The 18,126-nt window shown below is 64.7% G+C and overlaps 6 protein-coding genes across 6 annotated transcripts; 3 read left to right on the top strand and 3 right to left on the bottom strand.

Annotated features, from left to right (window-relative positions):
- Positions 1-181: 181 nt before the first annotated feature.
- FA10DRAFT_304429 (hypothetical protein) lies at positions 182-3,895 on the top strand (the record flags this gene model as incomplete). The annotated part of the gene is made up of 2 exons (XM_025525358.1): positions 182-1,217; positions 1,280-3,895. Exons 1-2 carry the CDS (start codon positions 237-239, stop codon positions 3,893-3,895), a joined length of 3,597 nt encoding a protein of 1,198 aa, XP_025374199.1. The 5' UTR covers positions 182-236.
- Positions 3,896-4,410: 515 nt separating this feature from the next.
- Positions 4,411-9,258, bottom strand: FA10DRAFT_289094 (Pkinase-domain-containing protein; the record flags this gene model as incomplete). Its single annotated transcript, XM_025524260.1, has 2 exons — positions 4,411-8,277; positions 8,374-9,258. 2 exons carry the CDS (start codon positions 9,256-9,258, stop codon positions 4,411-4,413), a joined length of 4,752 nt encoding a protein of 1,583 aa, XP_025374198.1.
- Positions 9,259-10,525: 1,267 nt separating this feature from the next.
- FA10DRAFT_304427 (hypothetical protein) lies at positions 10,526-11,288 on the top strand. The gene is made up of 3 exons (XM_025525357.1): positions 10,526-10,713; positions 10,782-10,833; positions 10,902-11,288. Exons 1-3 carry the CDS (start codon positions 10,546-10,548, stop codon positions 10,976-10,978), a joined length of 297 nt encoding a protein of 98 aa, XP_025374197.1. The 5' UTR covers positions 10,526-10,545; the 3' UTR covers positions 10,979-11,288.
- Positions 11,289-11,301: 13 nt separating this feature from the next.
- FA10DRAFT_269611 (UPF0041-domain-containing protein) lies at positions 11,302-12,241 on the bottom strand. Its single transcript, XM_025522817.1, has 6 exons — positions 12,099-12,241; positions 12,014-12,019; positions 11,900-11,915; positions 11,730-11,826; positions 11,563-11,671; positions 11,302-11,492 (listed from the first exon to the last, which is right to left on the bottom strand). Exons 1-6 carry the CDS (start codon positions 12,153-12,155, stop codon positions 11,424-11,426), a joined length of 354 nt encoding a protein of 117 aa, XP_025374196.1. The 5' UTR covers positions 12,156-12,241; the 3' UTR covers positions 11,302-11,423.
- Positions 12,242-12,467: 226 nt separating this feature from the next.
- On the top strand, positions 12,468-16,927 carry FA10DRAFT_269610 (phosphoribosylformylglycinamidin). Its single transcript, XM_025522816.1, has one exon. The coding sequence runs from the start codon at positions 12,498-12,500 to the stop codon at positions 16,818-16,820; it is 4,323 nt and encodes a 1,440-aa protein (XP_025374195.1). The 5' UTR covers positions 12,468-12,497; the 3' UTR covers positions 16,821-16,927.
- On the bottom strand, positions 16,878-18,115 carry FA10DRAFT_269609 (rRNA adenine dimethylase). The gene has a single exon (XM_025522815.1). The coding sequence runs from the start codon at positions 18,037-18,039 to the stop codon at positions 17,038-17,040; it is 1,002 nt and encodes a 333-aa protein (XP_025374194.1). The 5' UTR covers positions 18,040-18,115; the 3' UTR covers positions 16,878-17,037.
- Between the last annotated feature and the right edge of the window lie 11 nt (positions 18,116-18,126).

Genomic DNA, 18,126 nt, shown 5'->3' with positions numbered 1-18,126 from the left:
GAGCCGGTCGCTCCCCCCGCACGTCACCCACGCCATCTCACGCACAGTGAATGACTGACTGACTGACTGACTAACGCGCATGGCGATGCACCCACCGTCTTCTTGCTGATACCACTCGCACACCGCCTCTTCTGCGAGAGAGCTGCCTCGTCTCTCCCACCCTGCTACCCCCCCCCCCCCCCTTCCCTTTTCCAGATAGGACACACGCTGGGAGCTCGGCGAGAGAGAAAAGAGACATGGTCAGTGGGCCTGATGGCTTCCGGCCACTGTCGGCGACATTCCCAGGCTCAAGCCCAGTCGCCTCGCCATCGTCTTCGTCGTCCTCGTCGTCGGCCCTGAGGGCAGCGCCCGGAGGCATGCGTGGGGGCGCAGGACCAGGGCCAGGGCCAGCGCCGTACAGCCAGCTGTCCTCGTGGTTCCCCAGCAGCAGCCACCACGCCGGGGCGGCGTCGTCGCCCTACGCGGGCACGCCCCTCCACCACCACCACCACCACCCTGGACCGTACCCGCTGGCGAACCTGGAGCACGAGCCGGCGCCCTATGCGTCGTCGTCCTCCGCTGCTGCTAACCATGCGACGCTGCCACCGCGCGCGACAGGCCCCTCTGGTGCTGCTGCTGCTGCCGGCCCTTCGTCGAGCTCGCACCGGCAAGCGGGCGGCCAGGCCTCGACGACCTCCCCGCCGCTCTCGTCGACGTCGTCGTCGGACAAGCGCACAAAGGCCAAGGGCCACACCTCGAGCGACGACGAGATCGGCGGCGGCGGCAATGATGACGAGACCGGTGCGCAGGCGCCGTCGAAGCGGGGCAAGAAGCGGCGCCGTGTCGTCGTCGCATGCGACACATGCCGCCGCAAGAAGGTCAAGTGCCAGGGCCTGCCGAACCGAAGGAATACGTGCGAAAACTGCGAGAACATGGGCTACACGTGCACGTTCACCGTCGACCAGGACCGGAGCAGGGGCAAGTACGAGATCCTCGAGACGCAGCGCGACACGCTCCTGGCGGCGCTCAAGAGCGTCGCGCCCGACCTCGCCGAGCAATTCAGCAAGGGCGACCTCCAGGCTTCTTTGCAGCAGCAGCAGCAGCAGCAGCAGCAGGCGACGACAACCGACGCCAAGAAGCGCGACAAGACAAGGGCAAAGGAGGCGCCCGACGACGACGTCAAGGACCCGCGCGACCTGGGGCCCATGCTCCCCGACGTCGAGGACGGCCGCCCGAGGGTGAGTGTGGTGCTTGTCCTGCGATGCCTTGGGAATGCACAGCTGACCTGGCCCTACTACAGTACTTTGGAGGCAGCAGCAGCCTCAATTCCTTTCACAACCTCGACTCGCGGCCGCCCAGCCCGGGCTCGGGCCACCACGCTTCCCTGCCTCATCCGCCGCATCCTTCTCATCACGCAGGCTCAGCAATCGCCCAACCAAGCCCCGGCTCTGGCTCAGGATCAGGCACGGGCTCAGCCTCTGGCCTCCAAGCACTGGCAGCAACAGCTTCAAAGAGGGCAGGCACAGGAGCAGGAGCAGTCGACGCGCAGCGCATGCTCAACGGCAGCAACAGCGCCGGCAAGAAGTGGCAGGTGCTCCCCCGGCCACGGCCGCTGTACCCGAGCAACTCGCTCGCGTGGGTGCGCCTGATGCGGTGCAAGAACCTCGTTGCTGTGGGCCGCGACGAGCTGTATGCGGACCAGGGCTGGTTCGAGCGCTACCGGTTCCCGTCCCACGACCTCCTCGAGGAGCTCCTCGACGTGTTTTTCCACCGTCTCATGCCCCTCATGCCCATCGTCCACGGCCCGTCGCTGCGCCGGGACCTGGCCCAGGGCAGGGCGAACCAGGACTCTGCGTTCCGCGGCCTCGTCTTCACCATTCTCGCCATCGCGGCCCGCTTTGTGCCCCCCGACGATGTTCGCGTCCTCGCCGATGCCGACGATCCCTCGAGCGCCGGCGACCACTGGGCCGCTGCCTCGCGTCTTTACCACCAGGTCTTTGCCGCCTCGCTCATCAATGTCCAGGTGCTCCTCCTCACGGCCACCTTTATGCCTGCCTCGCTCGGCGTCGGCACCTCCTGGACTGTCCTCGGCGTCGCGATCCGCGCGCTGCAGGACATTGGCCTGCACACCGAAAAGGCCTACAGCGAGTACTCGCCCTTTGAGCGCGAGATGCGCCGCCGCGTCTTCTGGGGCACTTTCATTCTCGACGGCATCCTCAGCGTCAACCTCGGCCGGCCCACGGCGCTGCGCATGGCCGACTGCCACGTCCACCTGCCCTTGCTTGCCAGCGAAGAGGCCCTCATGCGCTCCGAGGAGACGGGTGCCCCCGTCGAGGTGCTCGCCGATGTCAAGCAGCAGCCCGTCGTCGCCGCCGGGTTTATCCACATGATTCGCGTCAACATGCTCGTCCAGGACATTGTCGTCACTCTTTACCCCGTCACGCGCCTCCAGGCCGACTTTGGCCACGCGGGGCCCACCCGGCCCTCGTACCGCGACATGACCGAGCTCGCCAAGCGCCTCGACGAGTGGGTCGAGGGTATTCCCCCGTACCTCCAGAGCATCCGCACCTCACCCTTCAAGCTCCAGGCGGGCATCATCACCTGCGCACGGCACGACATCCGCCTCTACATCCACAAGCCCTTTCTGCACAGCGGCGTGGGCGACCACTCGGCTTCTTCCGCGGCGGCTGCCTCTTCTTCCGCAGCGGCTGCTTCCTCGTCCTCGTCGCACGACTCGGTGCTCAAAAAGATGCTGCTGCCCACGTGCGCAGACCACGCTCGCAAGTGCCTCGAGACCGTCCTCGAGCTCCACCAGGAGGGCCACCTGTCGGACATGGTCTTTGTCTTCCAGCAGGCTTTCCTCTCGACGGCGACGTTTATGATTACCGTCTGGCACTCGACGCGCGACGCGGCCCGGCTCGCGCGCGAGGACGGCGACCTCGTGGCGGCGACGCTCCTCTCCATCAGCCGCCTCGACTCGCGCTTCTTCTCGGCCCTGCTCCGGCGCGCCCAGCGAATCCTCTGTGGCATCGCCGCGCGCATGCTGCCCCACCTCGACGAGGAGAGGCGCCAGCGCATGTCCGACCTCATCAAGCGCAACGGCGGCGCGCTCGAGAATGCCTCGCCGTTTGTCTTTGGCGGCGTCGCCTCGTCGTCGGATTCTTCCACCGCCCCTGCTGGCGGTGCTTCTTCTTCTTCGATAGATGCTGCGATGAGGCGCACACAGCCTTCGTCCGGAGCAGCGGACACTGGCGCGGCTGCTCCGTCCTTGGGATCCAACGGTGCCACCGTCGCCGCTGCCCCGTCGTCGTGGACTTCGATGCCAGAGTACGCCGTCTCGGGCGCACCAACGGCCTTTGCAGCTGCGACGGAGGCAAACCCCGCCCCACCGTCAACATCGTCGGGAGCCGCAGCGCAGCATGAAGACACCGCCAGCACCCTGCTGGACCCCAATTTTGACGCGCTCGACGGCGGCGGCGGCGGCGGCGGCGGCGGCGACTTTGCCTCGGCCGACGCCTCGTCGCTGCTCCTGCCCTCGCACGAGGTGCTGCCCTCGGGCGCGCCCTTTAGCGCCCTGGGCCTCGAGACCGTCTCGGACCTCACCTGGACCGGCTACTTTCACCGCTTCCTCGGCGGCCTCCTGCCCGAGCCTGGGATGCAAGCCGCCGACGCGCACGCGCATGCGCACGCCGCGGGCAGCCAGGCCTCGCCGCTGCCGCACCCGCACCAGCCCTCGTGGAGCGGCCACGGCGGCAGCAATGGCCACGGCAATGGCAATGGCAGCGGCAGCACCCCGCAGGCGCAGACGCAGACGACACCGTCGAATCCGTGGTCGGGCCTCACGCCAGCCTCGTCGCCTGGCTTTGCGCGTGCGCACGCCCATGCCCACGCCCACGCCCACGCCCATCCTCACTGAGCAGGTGCCATGAGCCATTCGCTTGCTGGCTCGTCCTCGCTGGCTCACCCTCGCTGGCTCACCCTCGCTGGCTCACCCTCGCTGTCTCACCCCTCACTGGCTCCTTCTTTTGTATTACTAGAATGTCAACTACCGCTTATCAAACCCATGCGCTGGCCCGTCCGGACTCGCACCCGGACAGTGGCTTTGGCCGCGACAGACAAACCCTCCAAGCAAGCGTGATTTCTCCACACACAGAAGCAAACGATGGAAGTGGAAGTGGAAGTGGAAGTGAAGGGATGGCAATTTGGTAAGAGAGAGAAGGTTGTCAAAGCAAGAGAGTGAGACGTGTGTATGATGGAGTGTGTGTGTGATAGAAAGAGGGGCTACACTGCTGCGAGAGTTGTTTGAAGAGAGAAAGGACCGTTGTTTTTTGTCGTTTTGCTTTGTTGAAGAGCATGAGAAAAGAAGAGGTATCGAGGAGAGAATCCGCGCAGAAAGAATGAAAAGAGAGAAAAGGACAAGGGGCAAAGAGTCTAGGAGGAGGCATTGCCCAGGCTGCGTTCGAGGAGGGCGTGGTAGAGGAACTTGTAGGCCCAGAGGTTGCCCTTCATGCGTCGAATGTCGAGGCTGTAGAGGCCCGGCAGGTTCTTGATCTTGGTCACCTCGACGCTGAACCGGACCTCCTGGCCGCCGTCAACAGAATTCTCGCCATAGAGGGGCTGGGGCAGCTCGTCTGTCGTCGCCGCCTGCGGCGACGAAGCCGTGTTCTGCTGCGAGGAGCCGCGCCGGAGGAAGGAGCGGATGCTGCCGCCGGGGCCCGTCGAGGGACTGGGCGACATGCCCTGAGCGGCGCCCGCGGGGCCGGCAGCAGCAGCAGCAGCAGCAGTCCCATTAGCCGTCGTCGAGGCGCTCAGCGTGGGGCTCTTGGCCGCCGCCGAGCGCTCGTAGTCGGCCTGGGTGGGCGGGAAGACGCTGGTGCGGATGCTGAGGCCGAGGCCCTGGGTGTGGCCCATCAGCGTCTTTGCCCGCTTGCGGCGCACACACTCGAGCTTGAAGTCCTCCTCCTTCTCCTGCCGCATCTCGATGCCCATCGAGTAGAGGGCCTGGCGGACCTGCTCAAACACCTGCGGCGGCGGTCGAGACGTCAGGGCCGACTGGTCGACGGCACCGAGGTGGAAGCGCAGGCTGGCATCGGAGAAGGCTGCGGCAGCAACAGCTTTATGAGCAGGAGCAGCAGCGGCCTGGCCGTTGGCTTGGGTGGCCTGGCCAAGCGTGCCCTGGCCAAGCGTGCCCGAGGCGCGCGGCGTGGGCTGGTGCTGCACCGTCGACGCGCTCGACTTGCTGCCGGGCGACTGGAGCGACGCGGCAGGCTCGCGCGAGGCCTCGGTGGCCGTCGTGATGCTCGTCGACGCCGTCGCATGCGACGCCTGGCTGTGCGTGCCTGAAGTAGACCTCGACGAGGGCTCCGACTCCATGTTGGGTGAGCCGGCATCAGCAGCCAAGGCTGAGGTAGTCCCATTGGAGGCGCCGGTCCCTGCTGCTGCTGCTGCTGCTGCTGTCCGAGACCGGCCATCGTACACGGGCGTGCGAGACGACTGCTGCTGCTCGGCGTCGTTGGTGACCACGACAGAGGGCGTGCGCCCCTCGCCGCTGCTGCTGGCCTGGTGGCGCGAGATGTTGGACGAGGAGGGCTTGGCGCGCGGGACCTCGAACGGCCCCAACGGCGGCTGCTCGTCGGTGAACTGGCCCCTCGAGAGACTCTTCTTGCGGAACCAGTCCATGACCTTTTTCGCTGCGCCGCTCGAGGCACCCACCGTCGAGGCACTCTCGTTGATCGACCCGTCGCCCATCGGGTGGTTGCTGTCGCGCCGCGCCGCAGTGCCCGGCCGCTGCTGCTGGTGGCGGGACGTGGCAGTGACGTTGGAGGCCTTTGTGCGCACGGAGCCGTTGGTGGTGAGGACCGAGGGCGAGGGCGACATGGCGGGCGTCTGGGCGCTGCCGCGCCTCGGCGTCTCGGGCAACAGCGTCTCGCTCTCGCGGCGGCCGTTGCTGTTGTTGTTGCTGCTGCTTGTCAGCGTGTCCTTTCTGAGCCTGCCCGTGAGGCGCTTCTCCTCCTTGGGCGTCTTGCCGCTCGCCATGGCCTTTTCCCGGTCCCGAGACGCGGGCGAGCCCTGGTCGCCATAGCGGCCCACGACGAGGCTCATGGCCTTGCGTCTGCCGCTGCTTGACTTGCGGTTGCTCGACGGCGTCGAGGGCGTGCCAAGCCGCTCCGGGTTGGCGTTCTCGTCGCCAGCAGCAGCAGCAGCTGCTGCTGCATCAGAAGCCGCCCTAGTCTCACCAGCCTGAGCCTGGGAAGAAGAAGACGAGGGCGTGCCGAGGAGACGCGAGAAGAAGAACTTGTCCGTCGAGAGGCCCTTGCGGTGCCGTGCCGAGGGCGTGCGCTGGGGCAGGTTGGCCTTGGCCGTCTCGTTTGCATCTGCGATGCGCTGGCCGCTGCGTGCCGACGAGGGGTCCGGGTGGGGACCAGCGCCTCCCGAGGTGCTGCGGTCGCTTGGCAGCGGGAACGGCTGCTGGTGCTGCTGTTGCTGCTGCGCTGTCTGCGAAGGCAGCAGAGGGTTGGAGGATCCACGCGCGTTGGATATCCGCGAGCTGCCGGGGCCTGTCGATGGCTGGCGGGGAGACGTGCGGAGGGGCGAAGAAGCAGCTGCGACGAGGGGCGCCGCGTCCGTCTCGCGGAGAATCTCCTGCATCTCGCCGGGCACGGGAGACCGCTGCTCGACGACGGGTGAGGGGATGCCTGAGCCATCGCTGACGATGCGGTTCGACGCAGCCGTGCTGCCGCCGCTGCTGCTCCTCGACCCAGGCAAGGCACCACTGGAAGCGCTTGTCTTGCGCTCGGCGACGGGCACCACGACGGGCTTGGCGGGTATATACCGGTCGATGCCCTCGTCTGTGGGCGTCAGGCTCTCGTCTCCTCGTGAGGAAAGAGGCGCCGCCGTCGTGGCCGAGGCGCGCTTCTGCTGCTGCTGCGACGATGCAGCCGAGGAAGAGGACGAGTAGCGCGTGTCCCTGGTCGTGCTGCCACTGCGGCTGACGCGCGGCACCGGGGGCGCCTGGGCCTGCTGCCGTTGCACCTCTGCCTCGTGGGCCGCCTGGCGGTCTGCGGGCGAGTCGTACTCGAGCTGGATCGTGTGCCGCTGCGACTTGGACGATGAGGGTGCACGCTTGCTGCTCGACGCATTCGACGACGCGGCGCCGGCCGAGTCGCGCTTCCGCGAGGCACTCGCTGCGCTGTTGCTCGACGCCCTGGAAGGCTGCAGAGGCACCAGTGCGGCATCCAATTGTTGTTGTGGCTGCTGTTGCTGCGGCTGCGGCTGCTGCTGCTGCTGCTGCTGCTGCGTGGGAGGGAGAAGCGGGGCAGGGGATGCTGCGGCGGGCACGACGGGCACCGGCATGCCAGTGACGGGCCTCGACCGCGCATTGGCACCAGCAATGTTGGGCGACGTGGCGCTGCCCGAGACGACGGCGCTCTGGTGCCTCTGCGCCTTCGTCGAGGGTGACGAGCCAGCTCCACCACCGGCACCTGCGCCACCAACACCAGCACCATTCCTCGTGCTCTGGCTCCGGACCATCGACTGCTGCTGCTGCTGCTCCTGCATCTGCTGCTGCATCGCCATCTGCTGGCGGTAGGCCTGCCTCTTCTTGCTCTGCTGCTCCATGGCCGCCTTTTCGAGATCGTCGACCGAGAACTTGAAAAGGTCGCGGTAGGGCAGCAGCCAGCTGTGGGACATGACGTCGTCGTCGTTGGCTCGCCGCAGCGGGTCGGGCACGAGCATCTTCGACAGCAGGTCGCGCGGCTCAGCGGTGATGTAGTCGGGGAACGAGAGGGGCGTGGCCATGATGTACTTGTAGAGCAGGTTGATGTTGTCCCCGTCTGGGTTCGCCGGGTCGTCGTCAAAGGGCAGGTAGCCGGCAAGCATGGCGTAGAGAATGACACCGCAGGACCACACATCGACGGCTGGCCCGGCATAGAGGCCGTCCTGGACGACGAGCTCGGGCGCGGCATAGCAGGGGCTGCCACAGCTCGTGGCCATGAGGTCGTCGCGCTTGTTCTCGTAGTTGTTGGCAAAGCCAAAGTCGGTGATGATCACGTTGCGGTTCCGGTCCAGCAGCAGGTTCTCCAGCTTCAGATCCCGGTGGACAATCTTCTTCTGGTGAAGGTAGCTGACGCCCGAGATGAGCTGGGCAAAGAGGCGGCACGCGTCGCGCTCCTTGAGGTACTTGTGTGCGAGAATGTGGTCAAAGAGCTCGCCACCGCTGGCGTACTCGAGGACGATGCCAATGTACCGGTCCGACTCAATGACCTCGTAGAGCCTGACGATGTTGGGATGCCTCACGTCCTGGAGAAGAGAGAGAGAGAGAGAGAGAGAGAGAGAGAAAAACCAGTTCAGCTTCATCTTGGGTGCATGCATACATGCACGCAGCTCCTGACTCACCCTGAGGACACGGATCTCCTTTTCCACCTTGTTCATCTTCGACGGGTCCTTGCTCGACAGGCCGTTGTACTGCAGCTGGCCATCGGGGGTGCCGACCTTTTCACGCTTGATGAGCTTGACGGCCACCTCCTCGCCATACTCCTTGTGGACACCGAGCTTGACCTTGCCAAATTCGCCCTCGCCGAGCGTCTGGAGGAGGAGGTAGTTCCCAAAGTGGACCTGCTGGCGCCTCGGATGGGCGGCAAAGTACTGCAGCGCGGCCGGCGAGGTGACGGGGATGCCCTGACTGATGGCGCTCGTGGCCATCGAGGGGTCGACGGGCACGGGCGGCGGTGCCAGTGCGCCTGCCGTCGTGGTTGTCGTGGGCACAGTGGGGTGCGCGCTCGCCCGCCGGTCGTTGTAGCTGGCCTGCGACTGCTGGTTGTATGCGGCCAGCGACGAGGTGTCGGAAGCAGCAGCACCAGAGCCATGGTGCTGGTTGTGGTGGTAGGGCTGCTGAGAGGACGCCTGGCCACCACGACCGCCACGGCTGTCGGACGAGGATGCATAGGCCTGGTGTGTCCGATGGCTCGATGGCGTAGGCATGGCCGAGACTGGTCGGTGGGCGTGCGACTGCCCGCCCGTGGCCGACTTGCTCGGAGGATGCTGCTCCTGCTGCAGCGCATATCCAGCGCTGGCCATGCTTGCATACCCCGACTGGCCCGCGTACGGGTTTCTCGCCGTGCTCGTCGGTGGTCCCATCCTCGACGATGCTGCCGCCGTGGCCGTCGAGGACGCCGACGAGGAGTTGTACGAGGACGATGACGACGAAGAAGGGCCCGTCGAGGCCGCGGGCTCAACACCGGCCATGCTGCCTTGTCCTGCGGCGCGGTGGCTGCTGCTCATCGATGCGGCGTCTATGACTCTACACTACGTTTCCGCCAGTGTATGGATGCGTGCGACTGTCTAGGGAGTGGATGTGGATTGGATCGACTCCTCGATCTCGTCGGTGGGCCGCGTCAGACGCTGCAGGTCAAGAGCCGCTGCCGACGCCGCCGCTTCGCTGTCGAGGCGGCACGCGAGTGTTGCTGCACAGGTACACACGCACGCACGCTCCCCGTTGTGTCCCGTCGAGACGAGCGAGGCAGCAAACGAAGAGAAAGCGCCCCCTTGTTTTTCCTATTCTTTAAACGACGCGCTCGGATCGCCTGCGTAGTCCTGCGCTTCCTGCTCCTACTACTTACTAGCAGCTCTGGCGCACCGCTCGGCTTGACTCGACTCGACTCGACTCTCGACCTCTCGACGCCACTCGTCTCCGAAGGGCGCAACAGGGAGGGGGAATGAGTCGAACAGCGATGGCGGGGCCAGCGAGCGAGATCGGCGAGGCGAAGTCTTGGTGGTGCGTGGGAGCGCAGAGCAGAGAGAGCGAAGGGGGGACTGCGTGTGTATCGCGAAGCGTGCGTTGTGTATGTGTATGTGTCTGCTTGGCCTGGCTACTGATTTCCATATTCAGCCCAATACAATCTCTGCTTGTTTTTTGGATTGTGGATAACATGCAGCCCTTTTTTTTTACTTTTTTTGCATAGCGCAAGGGGAAGCCTCAGGCAGAAGCTTTCTGCTACTTTTTTAGTCCATCCAGCAGCTAGTAGTACTACTGCACCACTACTATATTACTACAAGTTGCAAAGCAGTCAGGCCTATCAGCGGTGTCTCGAGCCGTCATCATCGTTTGTTGTTCAGATCGTTTGCGTTTGGGACAACAGGAAATCCACATGAAGGGTACGGTGAGACGAGGCACATCTACATCGTGGTCTCGTTTTGCGCGAAAACGATTGCATGTGCGACAGAAAGATTCTCGGGATGTCTCTGTTTCAGCCAACAAAAAGGGCCGGACCGTCTGTCCGCCACCGCTCGTGCGCGCGCGCTTGTCTTGTGCGCGCGTTCGAAATGCGGTCCTGTAGCCTGTGTCTTAGAAGAGACCGATAGAAGAGGAAACTAACCAAAAAAGGAACCAAGGTCGCCCCCTCCTCTGGATCTTGTCATGAAATCTTGTCATTGACCGGAATATCCAGGGCCAGGGACGTGAAGCATCACGTGCGCTATGCGCAACCTCCATCCGATTTCGGCTGTGTGCCCGTGCGTCATGATCCATCGCCTTCTCTCTCTCTCTCCACTAGAATCCCAAGTCTTGCCATGTCGCTCCTCCGCACCAGCACCAGCGCCCTTCGCCTGTCTGCCTCGCGCGCCACCGTCGCTGCGCCATCCATGATGGCCGTGCGCGGATACGCCGACAAGCCGGACCCCGAGTTCAGCTCCGCTCACACGTCGGCCAGCGCAAAGGGTTTCGAGAAGAAGGAGCAGGTGCGTGTCTTTTCTCTTCTCTCTCTCTTGCTTACTGCCAGACTGACACGGTGTCTTCGTCACGACAGGCCCAGGAAGGCGCTTACTTCCGGGAGCAGGAGGCCAAGAAGCTCAAGGCTCGTGAGTTGCCTCTTCCGACAGGAGATGCTGTGCCTGCCATGACACCCACTAAACCTCTCGACCCACAGTCCGCGAGAAGCTCTCTGCCCAGCGCAAGCACCTCGACGAGGTCGAGGCGGCCATTGACGACATCGAGAAGAAGTAAAGAGAGTGTGAAACGCATGTGGTCAAGAGGGAAGAAAGGGTCCGACGCCGGGAAGCTTCTGCTGTCGTGTCACAAACCACCACACCACTCAATCAAAGTCATTGCCTTGCTTCCTACTCCCTTGTCTACCTCGTCAAGGGGCAATTTGAATTCTCTCTGAATGCTGCCATGGATGTCAGGTTGCGGGTGTCCCATTTCCGCATCGAGGCGTCCGTTGCCACTGATGCGAGAAGCAGAGCAAGGTCGAAGTCGTCTAGTCTCATTTGCTCGCTTTCGTTCGAAGATTGTAGGACCAGGTTGAAGAACACTGAAGGAACACATGTCACTGCTGAAAGATCCGATGACATTTGCTCATCGCAATGGTGGTACATGAAGGGTGGGACAGAGAGGAAAATTCGTCTCTCAGTCACACTGCGGGGTCGTGAAGTGATGCCCTCCCTTCCGCTTATGCCGACGCCACCTGCGGCGCGGGCACGCCCAGCTTCTTCTCTTTCCCTCCAAAGTAGTGGTAATTCTGCACGGGAGAGAGTCAGACCGAAGCGCAAGGAAAGAGAGAGAGAGAGAGAAAAAAGAGAGGCACTCACGGAGAAGCGGCCGAGCTGGACGAGCTGCGCGGTTGCGTTGGTGAGGTGGCATGCGAGCAGCAGGTAGTTTCTCGGCTGGACGCGCCATGCGAAGCGGGAAAAGACGGTGCTGCAGCAGGAACGAGTCAGCCAGTAAGGCAAGACAAAGGTCATGTAGAGACGCTCACGAGTAACAGGCAAGCGCCGTCGTCATGGAGCCCGAGATGACCTCTTCATCCTTCTTCAGGTCGGCAATGGCCGCGAGCGGGAGACCCCAGTTTGCGACTGTGTGCAGAAGCGAGGTGTCAGCGGCCACGGTTGCTTGGAAGAAAGACGGGTGGATGTGGGGATTGCTCACCTGGTCCCCAGAAGTGCTGTAGAGGATTTTGAACTATTGTCAGCGTCTCCCTTCACTGTTACCATTTGGTCACCACACTCAGGTGGAGTGGACAGGACAGGGCATTCCACTCACAGTGCTCTGTTAGGAAGGAAGGAAAGAAGACGGCGCCGTCAGTCAACGCATTCATGGACGAGCACGTTGAGGAGAAAAGACTCACGAAAAAGTACTCCCTCGCCGCGGGAGACCGGAGCCAAGCAGAGAATCCAGACGCCATCGTTGCTCGTGCGCTTCTTCCTCTGTGTCAGATAGCGAGGCTGGTCTGAGTCGAGAGATTCTCTATTCAGCGGTGGAATCGAAGAGTCGAGATCGAGATCGAGTCAACAAAAAAAGAAAAAAGAATGCACGCTCGTCGCAACCCAAAATTCCGGACGGTGGGTGAGCAAGGGCTCGCGCGGACCGTCGAAGGACCCTTTTTGTCAGTCGAGCCAACATGACAGAAGTTGGCGCACGTTCTTCTGACTCCACCAGTAGTTCTTCGCTTTTTTTTTCTTGAATTCTCGCGCGCTCTTTTTTTGGTTTTGACAAGGCGCAGTCCACCCAAAACCCCAAAGAGACGATGCTGACGCTGCTGGGCGCGTCTGTGCTGGGCGTGCCGAAGCGGGCGCAGCTGCTCGCGGCGCTCCAGGCGGTGCAGCCGCGTATCGTGTCCGTCGACTGCGTCTACGTGCACTTTGTCGACGCGGTCGCGGCGCTCGACGAGGCCCAGCGCCGCGTGCTCGACGACCTGCTCCGCTACGGCGACGACGTCGCACTGGCCACCACGAGGGACAGACTTCGAGCGGATCTCAATGGTGGTGGAAGCACGGAGGGCAGTGCACAAGAGCAAGCCGCTGCCACGCTGCTCTATGTCGTCCCTCGGCCCGGCAGCATCTCGCCGTGGTCGTCCAAGGCGACGGACATTGCCAAGATGTGCAACCTGGGCGACGTGGTGCGGCGCATCGAGCGCGGCGTGGCCTACGTTGTTGTGAGTGCCGGCGGCGTCCAGCTGACGGCCGACGAGCTGGCATCGATCCAGGACCAGGTGCACGACCGCATGACGCAGTCGCTCTCGCCCCACGCGCCCACCGACGCCGCCGCCATGTTCCACCGCGCCGAGCCTGCGCCGCTGCAGACTGTCGACCTGCTCGGTAGCGACGGCACCTCGGACCGGCAGGTGGCGCGGCAGCGCCTGCAGGCGGCCAACGAGCGCCTCGGCCTGGCGCTGGCGCCCGACGAGGTCGAGTACCTCGTGTCTGCCTTTATCGTCGGTGCCGACGGCGACGTGGCTGCTGCGCTCCGGCGCAACCCGACCGACGTCGAGCTGTTCATGTTTGCCCAGGTCAACTCGGAGCACTGCCGGCACAAGATCTTCAATGCCGACTGGACCATCGATGGCGCCAAGCGGGACATGAGCCTGTTTGCCATGATTCGCAACACGCACAAGCTGCACCCCAAGTACACCATCAGCGCATACAGCGACAATGCCGCCGTGCTCGAGGCGTACGAGGCGCCGCGCTTTGCCAGTGCGCCGTCGCCGGACGCCGATGCTAATGGACTCGTCGTCTACAGCGCCGTGCAGGAGGCCATGCCGATGATCGTCAAGGTCGAGACGCACAACCACCCCACCGCCATCAGCCCGTACCCTGGCGCAGCGACGGGCTCCGGCGGCGAGATCCGCGACGAGGGCGCCGTCGGCCAGGGGTCCAAGCCCAAAGCGGGTCTCGTGGGCTTCATGACGTCGAACCTGCTCCTCGACGAGGGCGCGGGCCGCATGCCGTGGGAGGACGCCGGCGTGGGCAAGCCGGCGCACGTGAGCAGCGCACTCGACATCATGACCGACGCGCCCCTCGGCAGCGCCAACTTCAACAACGAGTTTGGCCGCCCGGGCCTCGGCGGCTTCTGGCGGACGTGGTGCGAGCGTGTGCCCGTGGGTGGTGGCAGCAAAGTAGGCGGGATAGACGGGGCAGAAGGCAGGACTGAGCTCAGAGGATACCACAAGCCCATCATGCTCGCTGGTGGCCTGGGCAACGTGCGGCCACAACATGCGCTCAAGCACACCATCACGCCCGGCGCTGCCATCATCGTCCTCGGTGGGCCGGGCATGCTCATCGGCCTCGGCGGCGGCGCGGCCTCGTCGATGGCGTCGAGTGCCAGCCGGGCCGAACTCGACTTTGCGTCGGTGCAGCGCGAGAACCCCGAGATGGAGCGGCGGTGCCAGTCGGTCATCGATGCCTGCTGCGCCCTCTCCGACGCCCCCGGCACCATCGATGGGCAGATGGGCAGCGGCAACCCGATCCAGAGCATCCACGACGTCGGCGCCGGCGGGCTCAGCAACGCGCTCCCCGAGCTCGTCCACGACGCCGGCCTGGGCGCCCGCTTCGAGATCCGCGACGTCCTCGTCGACGACCCGGGCATGTCGCCCATGGAGATCTGGTGCAACGAGTCGCAGGAGCGCTACGTCGTCGCCGTCCAGCAGCACGACCTCGCGCGATTCGAGGACATTTGCCGCCGCGAGCGATGCCCTTACTCGGTCGTGGGCGAGGCCACACGCGAGCAGGACCTTATTGTGACAGACCGGCTGCTGGTGGGTAAGCCGATTGCGCTGCCGATGAGCACGCTGTTTGGCAAGCCGCCCAAGATTGCGCGCCAGTCGACGCGCCTCGCCCCCAACCTGGTTCCCTTTGACGCCAGCCTGCGCGCCTATCTGCCTTCGATCGAGCACGACGACGGCGCACGCCTGGCCGCAGCCATCGACCGCGTGCTGCACCTGCCCACGGTGGCCTCCAAGGCCTTTCTCATCACCATTGGCGACCGCAGCGTGACGGGCCTCGTGGCGCGCGACCAGATGGTCGGGCCCTGGCAGGTGCCCGTCGCCGACGTCGCCGTCACGCGCACCTCGTACGGCTTCGACGACTGCCTCACGGGCGAGGCCATGGCCTCGGGCGAGCGCACGCCCCTCGCCCTCATCCACCCCGGTGCCTCGGCGCGCATGGCCGTGGGTGAAGCACTGACGAACATGGCTGCCGCGAGCATCGAGTCGATTGAGCGCGTCAAGCTGAGTGCCAACTGGATGTGCGCTGCCAGTCATGCCGACGAGGGCTCGCGGCTGTACGAGGCCGTTGAGGCTGTTGGCATGGACCTGTGCCCCAAGCTGGGCCTCTCGATCCCCGTGGGCAAGGACTCCATGTCGATGAAGATGGCCTGGGCAGACGGCGCAACACAGCAGCCGCGCGAGGTCACGGCGCCCCTCAGCCTCATCGTCACGGCCTTTGCGCCCGTGGACCGGATCGACAAGACGTGGACGCCGCAGCTGCGCGCCGATGTTGCCGACGACGAGGAGACGGTGCTGCTGTTTGTCGACCTGGCCAACGGCAAGAAGCGCTTGGGCGGCAGCTGCCTGGCCCAGGTGTTTAAGCAGCTCGGCGACGAGGCGCCCGACGTCGAGGACGCCGCCGTGCTCCGCGCCTTTTTCGACGCCTGCTACACGCTGCATGCGCTCGAGGTGCAGAGCCGCAACGCAAAGGAGCCCAGCCTCGTGCTCGCCTACCACGACCGCTCCGACGGCGGCCTCCTCACGACGGTGCTTGAGATGTGCTTTGCCGGCCACGTTGGTGTCGAGCTCTTTGTCGACACGTTGGCTGCCAGCACAAGCACCGACGCCGTCATGGCCAGCCTCTTCAACGAGGAGCTCGGCGCCGTGCTGCAGGTGCGCGCGTCGACGGTCAAGGCCGTCTCGGCCGTCTTTGCCGCTGCGGGCGTGCCCTCGCACAGCCTCCACGTCGTCGGCCGCGTCACGCCGGCGTCGGAGTCGATCAAGATCGTCTCGCGCTCCCAGGCCGTGTTTGAGTCGACGCGTGGTGCGCTCCAGGCCGCCTGGTCCGAGACGTCGTACCGCATGCAGGCCCGGCGCGACAACCCGCTGACGTCGCGCTCCGAGTTTGACCTTATCCACGAGCGCCAGCACGCACTCACCTATGCGCTCTCCTACGAGCCCGGCGCCGACGTCGTCCTGCCCGCGATCCGCACGCTGCCCCTGACGCAGCGGCCCAAGGTGGCCATCCTGCGCGAGCAGGGCGTCAACGGGCACATTGAGATGGCCTATGCCTTTCATGCTGCTGGGTTTGCCGCCATCGACGTCCACATGTCCGACCTCGTCAGTGGGCGCGTGGGTCTCGAGGCCATGGTCGGTCTGGCCGCGTGCGGCGGCTTCAGCTTCGGCGACGTCCTCGGCGCCGGCGCCGGCTGGGCCAAGGCGTGCCTGCTCAATGCGCGTGTGCGCACCCAGCTCGACGCCTTTTTCCGGCGCCGCGACACGTTTGCCCTCGGCGTCTGCAACGGCTGCCAGCTCTTTTCCCAGCTCGGCCAGGCCGGCCTGCTGGAGGCAAGTGACACGACCGATGGTGGTCAACACTGGCCCAGCTTCAAGGGCAACGAGAGCGCGCGCTTCGAGGCGCGCGTGTGCAACGTCGCCATCGACGCAGACACGCCGAGCATCTTCCTGCGCGAGATGCGCGGCAGCATCCTGCCTGCCATTGTCGCCCACGGCGAGGGCCGCGTGTCGTTTGGTCACGAGCAGCAGCAGCAGGAAAGTGCACGAATCGAGGCGCTGGAGCGCAGCGGCCGCGTCGCGATGCGCTACGTCGACGGCGCCGGCGCGCCCACGGAGCGCTACCCGCTCAACCCCAACGGCAGCGCGCACGGCATCACGGCGCTGTCGAGCGCCGACGGCCGCGTGCTCGCCCTCATGCCCCACCCCGAGCGCGGCGTGTCGGCCGAGGCGATGAGCTGGAAGCCGCCGGGCGCCAGTGCCCAGTGGAAGGGCCGCGGGCCGTGGTTGCGCATGTTTGAGAGTGCCCGGCGTTGGGTGCACGCCAACGAGGCTGGCGACCTCAAGCCTTAGATCCTTGCAAAGCCTTTGTGCATGTATGCACGCGATCCCTCCTAAACACAAACACATGTACGATGGTCACCAGTGCTGCTGAATAGAATACAAATACAATGCAATGGGAGAGAGGAAGTCGCTGAGGAAATTGCCACGGGAGCAAGGAAGAGAGGGAGGGAGAGACAGAGAGAGAGAGGGAGAGGAAGAGGGAGGAGGAAAGGGGGAGAGAGTGTGACTAAGCAAAGTGGATGTTCTCCTTGTGAAAGGCAAAGAGGAGGCGGAGGATGTCGTCGACGTCCATCTGCGCCGCTCGCTTGTCGCTGTAGCCGCTCGTGGCGAGGATGGCATCGAGGCGTGCCGCGAATGGCTGCGGGTCCAAAGCGAGGCTGCGCTCGGCACAGAGCGTCTTGTAGTTTTGCTCGAGCATGGCCTTGACGCCCTTTGCCTCAAACGAGGCCCGGACGGTCTTGTGGCGGCGCGAAAAGAGGACACGCGTCAGGCCGTCGTACTCGTCGAAGCGGATTGGGGGAGGTGGTTGGATAGGCACGATGCGGACGACGCTGCTGTCGACCTGCGGGGGCGGGCGAAAGGAGCCCTTGGACACGTGCATCTGCAGGTCCACCTTGGCGTACAGCTGCACGTTGGCCGACAGCCGGCACCACAGCTCCGAGCCGGGCCGCGCGAGGAGGCGGAGCGCAAACTCGCGCTGGAACATGAGAATCGCGCAGCGGAACTGGGGCCGGTGCGAGAGCAGCTTGAAGACGAGCGGCGACGAGATCTGGTAAGGGGTGTTGCTGATCACGAGGTCAAAGTACGGCAGCGTCGTCTTGCAAAAGTCGCCAATGACAATGTCGAGCTTGCGCTTCATGTCGGCCTGGCCCTGCACACGCTTCGTGAGCTCGGCGGCCATGCGCGGGTCCATCTCGATCACGGTGCACTTCTTGGCCTTTTCCAGGATCCGCACCGTGAGGTTGCCCGTACCTGGACCGACCTCGAGCACGACATCGGTCGACTTGATGGCGGCCTTGTCGACAATCGACTGCGCCACGAGCGGGTTCTTGAGAATGTGCTGCCCGAACCGGTCCGTGTTGAAGATCGGGTTCTTGGTCGTCGCCCCCGAGGAGGAGGAGGACGCCGAGGCAACGCCCGACGAGGATGAGCCCTTGCTCGGCCGCTTCGCCGCCGAGACGGGCTGGTACTCGGCCCGCGCGAGCTTGTCCGACACGGCTCGGGGCATCTTTCCTTGCTGCAAGCGACGACTGAAGAAGGAACGGCGACGAGATTCTCCCTCTGGTCGCAGGCTGAGGAAGAACTGACGACGAGA

The sequence above is a fragment of the Acaromyces ingoldii genome, assembly GCF_003144295.1.
Source record: "Acaromyces ingoldii strain MCA 4198 unplaced genomic scaffold FA10scaffold_8, whole genome shotgun sequence".
NCBI lineage: Eukaryota > Fungi > Basidiomycota > Exobasidiomycetes > Exobasidiales > Cryptobasidiaceae > Acaromyces > Acaromyces ingoldii.
This window is presented reverse-complemented; position numbering and strand designations above follow the sequence as displayed.